Source organism: Fulmarus glacialis, unplaced genomic scaffold (genome assembly GCF_000690835.1).
Source record: "Fulmarus glacialis isolate BGI_N327 unplaced genomic scaffold, ASM69083v1 scaffold3796, whole genome shotgun sequence".
Lineage (NCBI taxonomy): Eukaryota > Metazoa > Chordata > Aves > Procellariiformes > Procellariidae > Fulmarus > Fulmarus glacialis.
In genome coordinates, this window is record NW_009217324.1 from 71,591 (window position 1) to 88,340 (window position 16,750).

Consider the following 16,750-nt stretch of genomic DNA (forward strand, 5'->3'; position numbering starts at 1 on the left):
CAACATTTATTCTCAGCATTATAAATCTGCACATTATTAGGCCAAGGTTGTCCTGCATTAGGCTTTAAATCATAGGTTCTCTTTGTGCCTTTCTTTGCTAACATTTTGAGCTATTTGCTCTGAACTTTTTCTTCCCCTCGTTGGTACTTGTGCGTTATGATCAAGTTATTTTTTAATTTTCCCTAAGCAGATGAATCTTACTAAAACCTTGCCTATAGCTCCGTATTTCCAGGATTTGGTCACATTTACTGCTCTTTTCTGAATCTCTTCCAACTATACAGCATCTTTTCTCTGTTAAAATGGAAAGAGAACTGGACGCGGTGCTCAATACTGCCTCACCAATACTACTTCCAACATTAGAATTTCCCATCGACCCTTACAGGTCTCTGGTTGTGCCTGTTCTCCCAGCTGCTGCTCCACTCCTGTGGCTTATGCCCACCTAGCTATTTGCAACATCTGATTCCTTTTTCATTACCCGCTTCCACCTCAGAAATCTAGCCTGTACTCTTCCATCCTGTTAAGTCCAAATTTACATTCAGCATCAAAACACATGAATGTGCGTTCACCTACGAAACTATTAGATGCCACTTCCAAGCTCAGAGCTGGACAGGGCTTGCTGCCGCAGGAGCTTGCCAAAGCCAAGTAGCAGACTTTACACTGGTCCCCTGACACGCCATGCAAGATAACTGACGGCTTTGGCACAGAGATGACAAAGATACAGCAGGTGTTAGAGCAGCGACGTCTATTTAATAACTTACCATTTTAAAATAACCTTTTACTTGTAACTAGCCTTCAGGGGAGCTGCACCAGGTGGAGGTCAGTATCATGTGGGGCTTTGGGAGCTTTTACCAGTGCCTGCCGGGACGGGAGCGTAGCTCAACACCAACCAGGCACTGGACCAGGCGTAGGGAGGAAAAGAGGGCTCAAGGTCTGAGCAAGAGAGGCTGCCATAGGACTGCGGGAGGGAGCACAACAGAGAGCTCGAAAAAGGAAAGGCTGCAAAAGCCAAGCAGAAAGGCCACAAAGCTACAGCGAGGGCAGATAACCATCAGAACAGGCTGAGCTCCCACGCGGCAGGAGGGGACGGCAGCACAGCAGCTAGTGTGTGGGAGAAGGGGAGAGGGAGCCGTGCAAGCGCATTACGAGGCCGTGGGGAAGACGCAGCTGTCAACCACAGCCCTGCAGAAAGGCATGAGCGGGCTCAGCAGGGGAGACACACATGGAGTCTGGTTTTGGCCAGGCTGAGAAGAGCAGGCAGCCGTCCATTGTGGAGGCTACATGGGATGTGCAAAGCTGGCTGGCAGAGGGAGGGAAGAGGTCCCCTCCGGGGCATTCCCCACCTCAGATGGGTGAGCTGGATCCAAACCAACACAGCAACTCATAGCCCTGAGGAGAGGAGAACCGAGAACAGGATTTCATGTTTGTGCAGCAACAGGGCAGGCTGAGGGCACTGAACTCAGCCAGGAAAGGAAGATGGCTGCATGGAATGGCATCCATCAGTAGCAGCTCTGGCACTTTGTTCCTATATGCCAGCCTTGCAGGGCACGGAGAACAGCTGTGGCTTGGGTCATCTGGCAAACCCTGCCACCACCTGCATGCACGCACCAAAATCTCCTTTTGCTTCTTCCACATTCACCTGCTGAGGGGCTCAGAGACCGGCAAAGCAGCTGCCTCGCAGGTGAGGTACCCAGCACCACAGGCAGCCTTCTGGAGGTGCATCCTCCCTGCCCGCCCAGCTCGCCCCAAGCAGCATCCTCCCTTGTTTGCTCCCAAGAACCCTCCTCACACAGACAGACTTGTTCCTTGCAACCTCAACATGGCTGACAGAGCATCTCACTGCGCAGCTCATGCCAGCAATATGAACAAAGTGTCCCAAGCCTGGCTGGCTGGCTCTTTGGGACAGCTTTCCCATGCCCAGAGACCCCATATTCCCCCAAGCTCTCACATCACGCTCCACGGCAGGCACGATACACCCCCAGCATCCTGCTCTCGCACCACCGCTACCTTGGGGTACCCAGAGCCAGCCCTCCCCATGCACACACTCACAGAAACCAACGGCCTTGTCCTGCAAGGGGATGGAGACATAGGTTAAGTGCCATATGTGTGAGCAAAAGCAGGCAGCTCTGCTGAGCAGGTTGGGCGAGAGGCAGTTCATGCCAGCAGGCTCAGCCACCATGCCCTGGCATACGCACCTAAATGCAAAGCCTCCATAGGTACATACTTTTGCTGCTATGCATGCACACCCCTATGGTTATAGTCTTCTACTGATCTAAGGACTGTCACTGTTCCCAGGTTCCTGTTCTGTGTAGTAGATTATACATAATGGTTTAGACGCACAGCTTTTTTGGGTGAGTATGTGCCAGGGAGCACCTAGGAACAGTTATACAAGACCAAAAGGTTTCCAGAAAGACCTTCTGCAGCTGGTACAACTGTTATTTTGTCAGACATCTAAGCAATTTCTTGGCCTGTGCCCCCCCTCCTTCCCAAGCATTAGCCTTCAAACAAATCTCAGAGCTGAATCAGTTTCCTCCATTTACAGGCTCCACTCAAATTGTTTCTAGGATTTGCATCTTTCTCTCCTTCTTTTTACTTTACAAATATATAAATAGTCACATCATCATATGAGACAAGCAAAGACTGACTCTTACGGGTAAAAAACAGATGTTTCCCAATCTTCCCTAACAAAGTAATATTTTATATATGGCTCTTCAATGGATTTATAGCCAATGAAGGGATGTTACTACATTAGCTCATGGAGGGGGTGGGTGATAAAAACTGGAAAGGAAGAGCCAGACAAGGAAAAAAGAAGCTATCCAGAGCGCTGCAATTGGAGAAGCATGACAAATGGGCAGCACAGTTTTAGAGGGCTTCGACAGCAAGGCAGATTGCCTGGCTGGGAGTGATTGTCCACAGCTGGAGCATCGCAGAGACCATCTGGTATTTCTTAAACATGCTTTCCCCAGGTGATCCGACTCTTGGAGTGCCCCAGCAAAGAGAAGAAAAAAGGCTTGCGAGTCTCAGCCCGATTTCCAGGGTTCCCCTAATTAGTTAATAGAATTATATTTGAACCAGTTTCAGTTTCTCCTACAAAACCGTTGCTTTTGCCACCTTTTCAACTGGGGGGAGGGGGGGTGGGGAGGGAAAAAGAGTATTTAAATTCATGGAGATTTTCATTTTTTTAAGAAAGTCAATGATTGTGTCTCTTGGCACAGCAACCCAATATAAAACTTAATGAAGCAAAAAGAGATCCAAAATTTCTTTTGAACACCTTGTAACCTCCCTCTTCCCCACACCGCTTTTAGCTGCACAAAGCGTGCATTTCCACAGCCTCTCACGTTACTCTCCCACCCCAGCGTATCCATCCCCAGTACGAGCCTCTGAAAAAGCAGAGCGTAGACTACATGTGGGACTGTGAACCTCTCATTTCCAGGATTTTGACCCTTTTCTCAATTTGGAAAAATGTTAAAGAATTTAATTAACTGTGCGTGCCACACGCTCCTGTCCCCGTGACAAGGAGGGCTTGCAGAGCAGCAGTACAGCAGGATTTGCTGCTGCCCTCGTGTTCCCCATAAGACAGCCCCTTCCCAAGCCAGGAGCATCAGGAACCTAACGAAGAAAAGAGCAAGACAAAGTGGTAAATAATAAATGAACAGACAGATGGAAAAGGGGTTAGAGAGAGCAACTGGAGAACAAGCCTTGGGACGAAACTGTGTTCCCACCAGCAGGCAGTACCCCCACCGAGCAGCGCGGTGCAGGCAGGAGCCAGGGTCCGGCCGCAGAGATTATCCCCGTTGCTCCCCGCCAAGCCAGGCTTACCAACTGCGCCTCTCCCCTCTCCTCTGTTTTCTCCATGAGTTAGCCCAGCCACAAAGCGCAGGTCTGTCAGAGATGTATCCTGCACGCCACAGACACACATCCCCGATTCCCAGCTGCAAGCTTCCCAGCAGCATATAAATAACCATTCCTGTTATTTTTCACGGGGAGCAGATACATAAGGCTGGTGGCTGGAGCGCTGAAGCTGGCAATACTCCTCCGACTGCAGCAAAAGTTGTTGCTATGTCATAATTTAATAGGAAATCTTTTAAAAACACAGACAACTCACCAGACACGGAGTTCCCAGCTCTGTCCGCATTGGCAGCCACCTTCTCAAAGCCTGCATTTGAGAAAAGCTAGTGGGACTCTAATCCCAGTCAGAAATACATACACAAGGTGCTTCAACTTCTCCAGGCTAAGCAAAATTGTCTAGTTAAATTATTGGGAAGAAAATACTAGACAAAAGAATCCAAAAGAATAAAGGGGTTTTTTTAGTTTGTTTTTAGGTGGTTTAGATGGCCAAAATCAGCATATTCCACCACCATGATGGAATGGGATTTTGGTTGGAAACCCATCCTTATGCAGCGGTATAGACGGCAATAACAGAAAACAATATAAGCCATGATTGTAAAGCTAAAGAAACAGCAACCAACTGCAAATTACAAAGTGTACAAAATTAATAAAGTATTTAAAAAACACAATGGAAAAATCCATGCCTTGCGAGTTAATAGTGGGAATTTAAATATAGAGGAAGAAGGGAAATGTGAACAGAGACATAAATCCATTATTTTGTGCACACGGTAAAATTACCAATGTAATTACAAAAATATATATATGCGCTCTGTATTTGGGAAAAAGATATGATGATGAACTCATCATAAGACGATGATGTACTTCACAGTTTACTAATGACCAAGAGATGTATTAGATAACATCTGCTTTAGATAAACAGTGGTAAATCACCCACCCTGGATAATTTGCACCTCTGAGTGTGCTAAGGAGATCTCTGACCTGCCGATGCTAATTTTTAATAAATCTTGGAATGCCAAGTAATTCTAGAAGGATAGGAGACCCCTAATCCCATACCGGTGCTTAGGCAGGACTAGCTGACCTAGGGAGCAACAGCCCGTCAGCCTGACAGCAGACCTAGACAAAGTAATTAAAAGCCAATATGAGAATCTACCGATAATTAATTATATTCATGTCTCAACTAATTACCAGCTAACATATGTTCTACAGAATCAAGTCCTGTCTAACTGATGTTACAGCTTGATTTAAGAACTTGCTTTAAGAGAAATAATTTGGCATAACTAGATGGACAGAAGTCGCTAATGAGACAAAAATGTATCCATCACCTACTTCCCATCCCACAGGATGCAGTGTTTTTACCAATCATTTAGATAAATATAAGATCCTTAGAGGCAGCTTGCAGATAGCACAAACGTAGGTTAGTAAATAACGAACAAAACAGCCCCCGTTTACCCTGCGATCCAATTTGTATGGCTAAATGGCCACCGTCCAACCAAGCGTGCTTTAATTCAGCCAAGCGCAAGAGAATACACGTACGGGAAAACAATACAGAGCTCGTATCTCCAGGATGGAAAAGTCTGTCCTGCGTGGCCACAGGACAAAGGAGGAACTATGAAGGGACTTTGGTGAAGTGAAGCTGAAGGAGCCAAATCTATTCAGCTTATGAAAGGGGAAAATCCACAAAATTCAACTGCTGCTCACAGGCGTTACCTTAGCACGGGGGGAGAGGGGGTTTCTAACCTGATGGTGAGAGGCAAAGTAAACTCCAGGGGTTGAAAGTCAAAGTTAAGCACGATGCTGACAAAGAGGAAAATCTACCATCAGCACAGCAGAGGATGAGAAACATCACACGAGAAGGTCTGGATGATTTCGGGGCCCAGCATAAAAGCAGGGGGTGACATTCAGTAGTACAAAGGGCAGGTATAAAAACCTCTGTGTAACGTAAGAGTGGAAGAAGCCCAGACAGTGGCACACTGGGAGTCTGCTTTAGGCTACAAAATCAGGGAGATCAGAAGCACAGGCTTATTGGGAGCATCTGAAACACAGAACCCACTGGTAATTAGGGACTTTTAACTGCCCACACATTTGCTGGGAAAGGAAGACATCAGACACAGCCTTGCATCAAGTTCCTGGAATGCACCAAGAAAAAAAATTGTGAAAGGAGAGACAGGAACAAAAGTAGGAAGGAGGCTCCTTGAGGTTTGATTCCCATCAGCAGGGAAAAACTGGGAAAAAACACAAAGGTGGAAAGCACCATGGGCGAGGAAGCCAGAAACAAGTGTTTGTGCTCATTAGGAATAGAAGGGGAAGTAGCAGCAGGGTAAAAGCAGTGCAGTGTAAGGACAGAGGCTTTAGTAAACTCAGGGTTGGCAAGTGAGATTTCATGCAAAATGAAAAGGGAGTTCAGGAAAGATGGTGTTTTGTAAATACGCAGCAAGATAAGGGAACAAATGCAAATTATCTTAGTGTGGGGGTACGATAAGGGTAAATCACAGACTCCTCCATGGCTTGCAGCACGCGAAGGAGAAACGGAAACTCCACCAGGCTGATGCAGATGAGCACAAAGGAACAGCACCAGGAGAGAGGGACAGAGTGAAAGAGCCAAGTGTTCAACAGAAACCGCTCGCAGCAGGGATCACCAGCAGTAACGAGGAGACATTTGATAACTACATTGGTGGGAAGAGACAGACCAAAGAGTTCATCACCTCCTGAGCAGGGAGAAAAGGTTAATAGATTGGTTTATGCCACTGAACACACCACAAGCTCTTCCAAAGCTGTTAGTGCGTGTCAGCCCTCCCCCCTCCCCCCGAAATCTGTTTTCTGTTAGGTTTATGTGTTTTCTTTATTCTCTACACGGCACCCAGAACTGGCTGGTTCTGGTAATGACATTACATATTATAATGTACATATAATTGCCAATTTGAAGATACACAATTTATAAAATATCTTCTCTTGTGAGGCTAGTTAAATTGGACAGTAAATTGAATTTAATAAATACTGAACACATCATAAGAAGCCACGTTCCCCACAGTTACAAAAGCAATAACCAAATCAGATAATGAGAAAGCCAAAGTGTTGGTTAACAGACTGGAGAGTGTCACCTGAAAAAGAGATTCACCTTCATGACCTCTCACACACACACATGCCGTCAGCACACAACGAGTTGTAAAACTACTAATTAGGGTAAGAGGAGGCAGGGGATCCCAGGGGTTTGGCTCACAGCTGTCTCAGGAAGCAAAGAGGTATAAATTGGGATACAATTTCACAATAGCCAACAACTCGCAGAGTTGCGGAGACAAAGCTGAAACATTTAATGCTTTTGTTGGGTCAGACTTCATGAAAAAGGACAACTAAGACCACAAAGTTAATGCAATTAAAAGCAGCAGGGTAGAAGTGTAAGGCATAGTAGCACATGAGCAGAATGAAGATTACTGAAGTTTGATGTTGTCAAATAGGCTGAGGTCCATCAGCAGCTATCTCTGGGAATTTCTGGAAGACAAATGAGGTTTCAAAAGACCGGGAAAGGGCAAATATAGTGGTTATATTCAACAGGTTGAAAACTCAAGGAAATTGCAGGCCAGTCAACATAACTTCAATTCCCGGAAAAATTTTGAAAAATCATCAAACAATCCATCTGTAAGGAAGGGCTGGAAGCAATAGCCCTGCCACGTGAAGCCAACCTGCCTTCTCTTTGACAGAGCAAAAGGGTCTTGTATGCGAAATACAGGCAACAGATGTTATATACCTTTACTTTCGCAAGGCTTTACCTCCAGTTTCATATAACATTTTAATTAGCAAATTAGGAAATTAGAGTCTAGATGAAATTCCACACAGGGAACACACAGCCGGTTGGGAAACGGTACACAAAAGTGCAGGCATGAACAAGCAATACTGTACCAAAAAAATCCATGATTATGAAGGGGTATACAGACAGGAGTGTCACGCACAAGATACGTGAAATAACCCTGCTGCTCTTCTTAGTCAAGAAAGGCCTCGGCTACAGCACTGGGCTCATTTCAAGGCAACACACTTCAAAAACAGCCCAGACCAAGTGGAGAGAGCCCAAGGGATCCCAACAAAACACAGAACCACAAAAAATTTTAAAGAGAGCTGAAAGGGACCTCAAGAGGCAGAATCAACCACGCATGTGTCATTCAACTTGAAAATAACATGGCCATGAGGAAAGAGCGAAAGAAAGGCAGTTGTTCAGCGTAGAGAACAAAAGTCTTTGGGGAAACATGATAACAGGCCTCAAATATGTAAAAGATTTCTGCAAAGAGGAAAGGAGTGCTGTAAGCTGCTCTCCATGTCCACGGGGAAAGGACGTGCCATAATGGGCTTATATTGAAGCAAGAGATCTTAAAAACAGTAACTCCATAATGATATAGATAATTACGCCCTAGAGCCAATTTCTGAGGGAGGGCACATCTCTCCCATCACAGGGGGTTTAAGAACAAGGATAAAGCCACATCATTTGAATCAGTTAAAAATGATGTCCCCACCACCTGGGTAACACCAGTGCCCAGCCACTGAGCCCCAACAACCTGCTGGCTTTACACAGACATGCCCAGGAACGCACTCTATTTCAGCTACGCACCAAATGCCCTCAGAAAGCTGTGTAGTAAAAACAAACAGCCACTTTGCTTCAGAATGAGTTCATATAAACAACTGATAAAGGCACAAAAATACTCAATCACAAGAGATTGTTTTTCAGTATATTTTTCCCAGCTCCTTCCCCTCAGTTCTGATCCCAAGATCTCAGAAGACACCTGCAAACCATCCTCAAAATGGACCTGGCTGCTCTGCTGGTCATTAACTATGGGCTTGGTACAGATATTGTTTTAATGACATATTATAATTTTTCTCATCCCGTCCTCCCAGGAACCCCCACAGTGTTTCACAGCAATTCTCTCTCACTCTCTCCTTCCCATAGGAGCTGATGACATTATTGTCTTCCCCTTGCTGCCATGACTTCTCCAGCAGTACCCCAGTTGTGCTAATCAAGGAGACAGACTCAGGGAAATTATTTTCACTGTGTATCTAGGTTTGAACGCTGCTTTTTCTTCTTCAGCCCTGACAAAGGGTTCAAGCCCCCCAGAGTTTGTCTGTTTCTCCAACAGTATCAGCTGGTCACATAGAAGATAATGCCTCTCCTTATGCACCTTTCCCCAAGCAGAGTCCAGGTACAGCTGATTTGTCACGGAAAAGGCTAGAAGATGCCCTCTTGAGGTCCTTTTCAGATCTATTTTGTACAAGGCTGTGGATAACATGTATAATGTAACAGGCTGCGATGGACAGAAGGGCAGACAGCCTGATCCAAAAGCCACTCACGGGCCTGTTCCAAAGCCCCAGAGAGCACTCTCCTTGAAGGAGAGCTGGAGAGCAAGCACAGTGTGGACCACCCCGATGCAGCATCCAGTAAAACAGCTATGATACCTATCACTGCTGTGCAGACCACAGGACGTTTAGGCTGCTGATCCCAAACAAGGTGCCAAAAAGGCAAGGAAGCTCCACTTACCTCTTCAACAACCCTTCCTGGTCCCATCTCACAAGGTGGCCCCCCCTCCACCCCCATGGAGTTAGCTATAACTGGAGATAAAACCATGTAACTGGGGAAAACTCCAGCAAAAACAAGCAGAGCAGCTTTTCTGCCCTGCAGCACAGGCACCAAAAGCACAGCCAGCCCTGTGCCCCGCTCTCTGCACAGACCAGATCTCTCGCAAGGGCAGCCTCTGAGCCACAGCCCCCTCCAGACCCAGCGCCCCACAGGACAGGTCACGGGCCCTGTGGACATGTCCTGCTCCAGGACCACTACCTCACAAACCCCACAGCATGCAGCAGGAAGCACAAAACCACCGGGGGAGGTTCACAAGTGCAGGAAACACAAATGTCACAGGTGCTCAACCTGAGCCGTGTGATTCCCTGCCAAGGAATGAGTGCGACTGCAGCCTTCACTGTCTTCAGAAAAACTTATTTTTGTAGGGCAGCTTCTCTCTTGCAAGCTCTTCACACAGACACACTGCCCTTATCCTTGCACTGTGCCACCCCACGCATGATTGCTCTGCAGTAGCCACACGTGCGCTTCTGCTCCCATGAGATTTGCTTTGCTCTCACTCGTGCCATTGTGCATCCCTACTTAGGAAAAGCTGGCATGTGCCCTCCATCACCACCACCTCACACACCCATACCACTTACCCCAGATGAAGAGGGTCTCTGCCTGGTTGCTAACATCTCCAGAAGTGGCCTTGTGCAAGGAAAGCCTCACAAAGAGCTCACAACTGATGTTATGGCAGAGTTTAAGTTACCTAATGACCTTAACGGGGGTAATGGGATGCCAATGTAAAACACCTGATTGCAATGTTGAACACAGACAGTTAAATGCACTCTTCAACAGCTCTCAACAATGTTCCTAGCAGCTCCCACCTGATTTTAATCCCCTAGGTCTCTCTCAGTGCAGCTGGAAGAGACTCTGCTAACACCCTCAGCAGCATGGGATCACGGAGGATCAACTGGGAGCATTATGTACCCAGGGAGGGTCTCCTCCCTTAACCGCTGCCTTGAGAGGCTGTGCCACATGATGTAACAATGTGGGGGGCTCCCACCACACACCCCGCAGTCTCCTCACTAGCTTTTCAGTGCAGATGTGGTGTGGTAGGACAGGCTGGGGAGCTGTCATTACCAGTCTCTTGATGCAGCAAAATAATCTGCATTGTAGCTTCAAGCAGAAGGTAGAGCAGAAAGAAGAGACGTTTTTCCACTCTTCAGAATGAGAAGTGGGGCACTATTTTGTTTCCTCAGGACAGGAACTCCTGAAAGCAAATTTATGGTTCGTCCTTGTATCTTGGGAAGCTCAGTTATGCTTAACACTTCACGTTAATACAGGAGAGGACAGTTTTTCACGTATGTCTATTGACCTGAGCGATTCCCTCTTCTATTAGGCTTAACAGGCTTTACTTAATAACAGTGCAGAAACCTGTGGATATCCAATCTCTTAAACAAATGCAGTACATGAACCCAGCCCAAACTGGCACCACAGATGGAGGGTTTCAGATTTAATCTATCGTAGCTCTGCCTGCTGCTGCCCCACTTTCCACAATCTCACTCCCTAAAACCTACATGCCCATTGTGTCTCCACTGCCCCGGGCAGTTCCTCACACGCACCCGCTGCCAGCTCAATGCTGTGCATTCACCCCTCAGCTCCAGGGCTCCAAAATCTTACTTACAACCTTGCTGTCACCTGGACATTTCTCCTGAGGACTGCAAATGAGGGGAGCCTGCTGTGATGATTGCAACTTCTACTCCTGCTGATACAAGCCATAAAAGAATCGCCGCTTGCTCCACCTAACTCAACTGGGAAGGAGCAGAGAAGTGTTTCTAGTGAAAGATGCCTCCTCCTCCTCCCCTATCCCACCGCGGGCTGAGCTGAGAGAGCCAGTTTCCAGAGAAGAGCACGCAATGCTGTGCACTCTCCCCCTACTCTACCATGGGCTCACCCGAGAGTATCAGAGATGCTGATCTGTGAAACGAGATACCTATCTCTGAGCAGCAAGGGGGAAGCAGCAAAGATTAATAAACCTCAAAATGTTATACAGCATTTAAGTAGTACTGTCACAGATCAAAGACTATCACTCATCTCAGAGAGGCAGGCTGAGTAAGCCTAGAAAGATCACGTAAGAAAGCAAATGCAAGATGCAAGAGAAAGCCTGCAGACAGGAGCTGAGGAAAGCTCGTACTTAGAGGAACCAAAGTGGCCTAAGCCAGAGTCTAACATGTGTTCCTGGAGGAATGAGAGCCAGAAAGACTGCCTGGTTTCACTCAGTCTCAGTTGTGTCTTAGCACAAAAAAACACATTTCATTTTAAGACACCCTCTTACCTTGGAGGTACCTGCTGCTGGGAGCAGCTTAAATCCCAGAGCAAAACCACAACCCTGCCAGATCGCTGAGATAAGAAGCACACTGGGAACCATGTGCAACTGGTGAATAGATTTGAAAAAGCCCCCGAATTATATCGATGCCACAGGGACTGCAGAATCACACTCCCTGCACTCTAAGAGCTTTCATTCTTAAAGCCATGAGGATACTGCATGGAAGTTTGATGGCAATATCACTTGCCCACACTTGCAGACAGTGTGGGAGACCTGATCTATAGTCTTTAAAGTTGCTCATATAACTATGTCATGTGGGAGGAGGAGGAGGAAGAGAAGGGGACTTTTTATCCAAATCACTACAGTTGTAGCCATAATAGCACAGGAATAAAGATGCCTCATGGTGGTATTCCTACTCCCAAGCTCTCCTAGAGTAGCCATCCCATCATAAAGCACCTTTATTCTCGCATGACTTTGGGCAAGATACTCCATTTACGTTTCTTTGGTATAATCAAAGCGCTGCAGGAACTAGCACTAGTAGGAGCCCCTCTCAGAGGTGTGGGGTTGAAAATTCCTCCGGTTTAGGTTGGACACTGCATACTGAGGGTCATCCACAGTACATGCACTGCATGAGGACAAGTGACTCCTGGATACAGACCTCCAGGGAGGAAACCCTGTTCTCAGGGATCCCCTGGATACTCCATCCCTGCAAACTCAGTCCTTCACTATCCCTCCCCAAACCAGGTCTAGACCCTTGCTCCTGAACCTCACCCCACGTACTTTGCTGCTGATCTGGGGACTCCCTACAGCACTGTACAAAAACACTGTGCAGAACAAAAAGAAGTCCTCAAGCAAACTCTGGCTGATTGAATTTTGAAGGTAAGGAATGCCCTTCTGCAACTGATGTACAACCCCCTCTGCCCACCCCAAACACCAGATCCATCACGGAGAAGGGAAATATTTACACAAGTTAGTAGAGTTCCAGTTAAATATTATGCTTAGCTGTCTAGAGTCCATGTTCTCAGACTATGCCTATGAAATAAAAGATTAAACTTCATAACAATTATGAAGTTGCTCTGCTCACATCCAAAGGGAGTTAAAGGACATTAAAATAGTTCTTTGGGTAATATTCCAGTGAAATTGCTCTCTCCCCCCCAGAAAGTTAGAGCTCAAACCTTCTGAACTATCCTGTAAACATACTTGGAAAGGCTAAGAGCTGAGCTGATAACCAGGTAGCACCTCTGCTCTGCAGGTTCTGTAAAAAATGTGAGCAATGCCGGAGAGCTTTTGAAGCAGCGAGGGAAGGAGGATAGGGGAGAGCAGCTTCTCTTCTCGAGGGAAGTTTGTTTAGTGGAAAGTAAGCAAGTTGTCAGGGGAAAAGCTGACAATGTTGATTCCAGCAGTTGTACTGGGAATAAACAGCCAAGTGGATTACGTTACAGAGAATGAGAAACGGCTCTGAGGATCCCACTTAAATGCTGGGCTTTCAGGAATGATGCAATTCAGACACGCTCGTGGCCCCGATGCCCATAGCCCCCCAGGGCTGAGCTCTCTGCCAGCCCTGGTATCGCCATCCCACCTCTGTGGGGTCCCCGAGAGGTCCAGCACAGCTGCTGTCCCCAAGAGAGACAGAGCTCACTGCTGCACTGCTCTCCCTGGCCAGGACGCAGACCTGTGCTGGCTTAAAGGCAGGGGCTGGACATTGAACTGGGGACAGCAGGAGAGGGGGGGAGGTTGCGCGGGACCCGCTTGCCTCTCCCAGCCCAGCAGCAGGGGAGGGCCACCATGGGGCTTGCCGTCTCCTACCCAGCCAGAGCACAGGGCCCTCCCATAAAAATCGGATGCCTCCCTGCCTTTCACAGGAAAGGGACCCGGCAAGAGGAGAAGGGGATCTTGTTTGATTTATTAGTCTCTTCCTCCTTCCCATCGTCTGTGGCTCATCCAGCTGTAGTGATAAGGAGAACAGCTATGAAAGGACACTGCTGGCTGCTGGGATCCCATCCTTCTGCCCACTCACTGCCTGAAGACATCAGTCCTTTACAAGCACCATTAAATGTGTATCCAAAATGTGGCAGTCTCCTCCATCCTTTGAGATTCTGTTCCCTGGATAATACAAACAGTTGCCAGAAAAAGAGTATCCTCTCATCTCTGTCTGGGCCATTATCCCTTTATATTTGCTCTTTAATATTTACTGGGTTCACACAAAGTGCATGCTCTGGAAAGAAAAAAAATCAGCTGCAGCTTAAAGGACTCCAAATTTAGTAATTGCTGCAGCCCCATCGACGTGAACAGTTAGCAGGGAGATTTCTCCAGCACTTCACGTGCTGTGGCATTCTGCTTAGGTCAGACTGCAGAAAACGTTCTGTCCAGGGGCACCAAATCTGGAGTGTCTGCACGGGCACCAGCCGCAGAGGCCTTATGAGTCCACCACGAGTTCCTGCAGGTCCTTTCCCTCCCAGCACCCAGTAATCTTGGTAGGAAACAGAGGCAGCCAGAGAGATGCTGATTTATACAGAGGTGAAGCACCCGAGGGTTTTAACACACCTGTGAGTTAGCAAGAACTAGCCCCAGTTCCTAGCTCCAGAGCTGGTCTTGCAGCCTTACCTGTTAATGTGAGGTTGCTGTATGTGTTTGAAAACTGCTCCTTTAACAAAACCAAGTGCATCTGAGCTGCCTTTTCCCTCTGTAGCTCCAACATTATGTCAGGATGCTGGGCGATCTTACAGCCTTTCTGCTTATCCAGGGCAATGTCGCTGCGAACAATGTCTACAGCAAAAGGGAAAGAAAAAAGGGAGATGGCCAAACCTCAGCTTTCATTTTCACCAGACGCTTGGATCAGAACCAGCCAACATGACAGCCACACAACCATCACGCAGCACAAACAACCCAAAAAAAGGGTCCAAACCCCTGGAATCCGCCTATCCGATGAACCTCCTCTGCTCAAGTCTCCTTTTCTCCCACAGAAAGCTCAAGTCATTGACTTCATTATGCTAACACAACCTACCACCCCTTCCATCCTTCACTTGCCTAGCAGCTGATCTCTTACAATAATGACCCCTCCCCTGCAGGAAAGTGCAACAGTCTCCCAACGTTTATATTATGACCCTCTTACTGGTGTGTGACTCTAAATAATGAGAAAAAACTAAATCCTATTCTGGTGACCCCTGGCTTCCATTTACCCTTGCCTGTCAAAGAGGTGACGAAGAAGGCTTGTTCTTCCCTTGTTTATCCTCACTGCAGGTACCACAGCTACAGTTAGGTCAGCATGGCTTATGACTCTTTGAACAGATCTCTGAACCCTTCTAACTCCTGATGTTCAATTCAGGAGGCAGGAGGGTTATTTATCAATTGTTTTCTCTTCGTATGAGCATTTTATAAGTCATATTGTGAAATAAGAATATGATATTCACTCTCCTAAAACAACTCAACTGCTGGGGAAATGGAAAGATGGGGGTAGCAGGGCAGAACAAGAATCAAGTAAGATGTGTCCAGTCTAAACAGGAGGGGAGTGGTGCAAACTAGCCCTTGCAAGGTCCCTTTCTGAGTTTAATAAACTCTGTAACGTGCTCAGATCCACAGGCACCATATGCTGTGCCTAATTCTTACAAAACCTTAGGCAGCCAGCACTGATAAGGATGGAAGTTGGAGTTCTTCCACCACATTGCATGAGGTCACCCTTTGCATCACAGGGTTGCACTTTGCTTGGTTTAACTCCCATCTAGCTAGAAGTTTCTGAAGGGGCTTATTGTCAGAAAAGAGTCACGTCTTGCTCCAGATATACTCTCCAGCTCCATTATTGTTACGCAGATCAAGGAACACCAAAGTTGTTTCCAATAGTCCTGCTCCTGTCTTTCAAGGTGTCAAATCTCAGGTTCAAAGCTCTGGTATGTCTTGGGCTGGCAGGGAACCCCCTTCAAAGGTGGGGTGGACAGCATTATCTTCCTGTCTCTGACCCTTATCCTAGAGTCACTACGTTTGTCTTGCCGAGGCTGTACTCTGTCTCTTTACTGCATAGTTTGGGATTGACACAGCTTCTTTAAAGCCTGCCTAAAAAAGACTGCGCAGAACAGTAATGTCATAAAAGCATTATGACATTATAATGTGTTCTGCAGTCAGGGACATGAGTTCTCTTCTCCACCCGCAGCTAGCATGCTCAGGAGTGGAGATAGGGAAGTATCCAGCTAGCATGAAAATATGGCTCAGTATTTCCACATCCAGCACAGGGGCTTTAATGAGGAGAGATGAGATGGAGCAAGAGGAAGGAATAATGTTCCTCTGCAGATAATGAGCACACACCCCCCAACCATGTGCTTTTGATGCACAACCTCTTAGGTAGACACTGAGTATGATTTGGGCCTATGCAAACTCTGCCCAACTAGTGAATGATGCAATCCTGAACCCCTGTTGTATGAGATATTTGGAGAACTGAAGATTGAGAAACACAACCTTATCACTCTCCGCCACCAGAAAGGCTATTACTACAGCCACTGGTGTCACCTGGAGCTCATGAATAGTCATTCACCTTCCTGGGTGATGGATTTCCTTTTCTACAGAACTGAATGCAACAGTTGTCCACCCCCCACCCCCAAGACAAAATGGAACAAAACACATCAAGGAGGCCCTGAAGGAGGAGAAGACTGAGAGGCAGACAGGTTTGAGACTAGATGGTCAGTACACTGTCTACAATTCTCTTCAAACTGCTGCAAGGGAGTCCAGGCTGGGTCAAAACAAGTTTGTTTCCTGAAGGGGATGGAGGGCTCCTAAAACCCAAACCAGGGCCAATGTGGATCCATGTGGAGGAACCACTGGCCTGGGACCAGGGTCAGGAGCCAGGACAGCACCTTGGAGAGTGCAAGGGGACGTGGCAGCTGGTCTGTGCAACACCCCTTCCTCCATCTTCGGGGACCACAGGTCACAACAAACACACGGATGGGCAAGGGATGGCCCTGTGTGCACTGTCAGCAGGGTTCTAGGGACAAAGGGCAGGCCCAGGGGACCAGACCTGGGAACGAGGGGCAGGAGCAGTGTTTGGAGTCCTGTGC

At 47.2% G+C, this 16,750-nt stretch overlaps 1 protein-coding gene across 1 annotated transcript in view; it reads right to left on the minus strand.

The window, feature by feature from the left end:
- The window catches only part of HPSE2 (heparanase 2 (inactive)), a gene marked incomplete at both ends in the record, with an annotated part of 85,362 nt that extends 70,888 nt beyond the window's left edge, over nt 1-14,474 (minus strand). The window contains one exon of the mRNA XM_009579609.1: nt 14,313-14,474. Coding sequence (XP_009577904.1) covers nt 14,313-14,474 — 162 coding nt within the window. The remainder of the gene's footprint in view (nt 1-14,312) is intronic.
- Nucleotides 14,475-16,750: the final 2,276 nt, after the last annotated feature.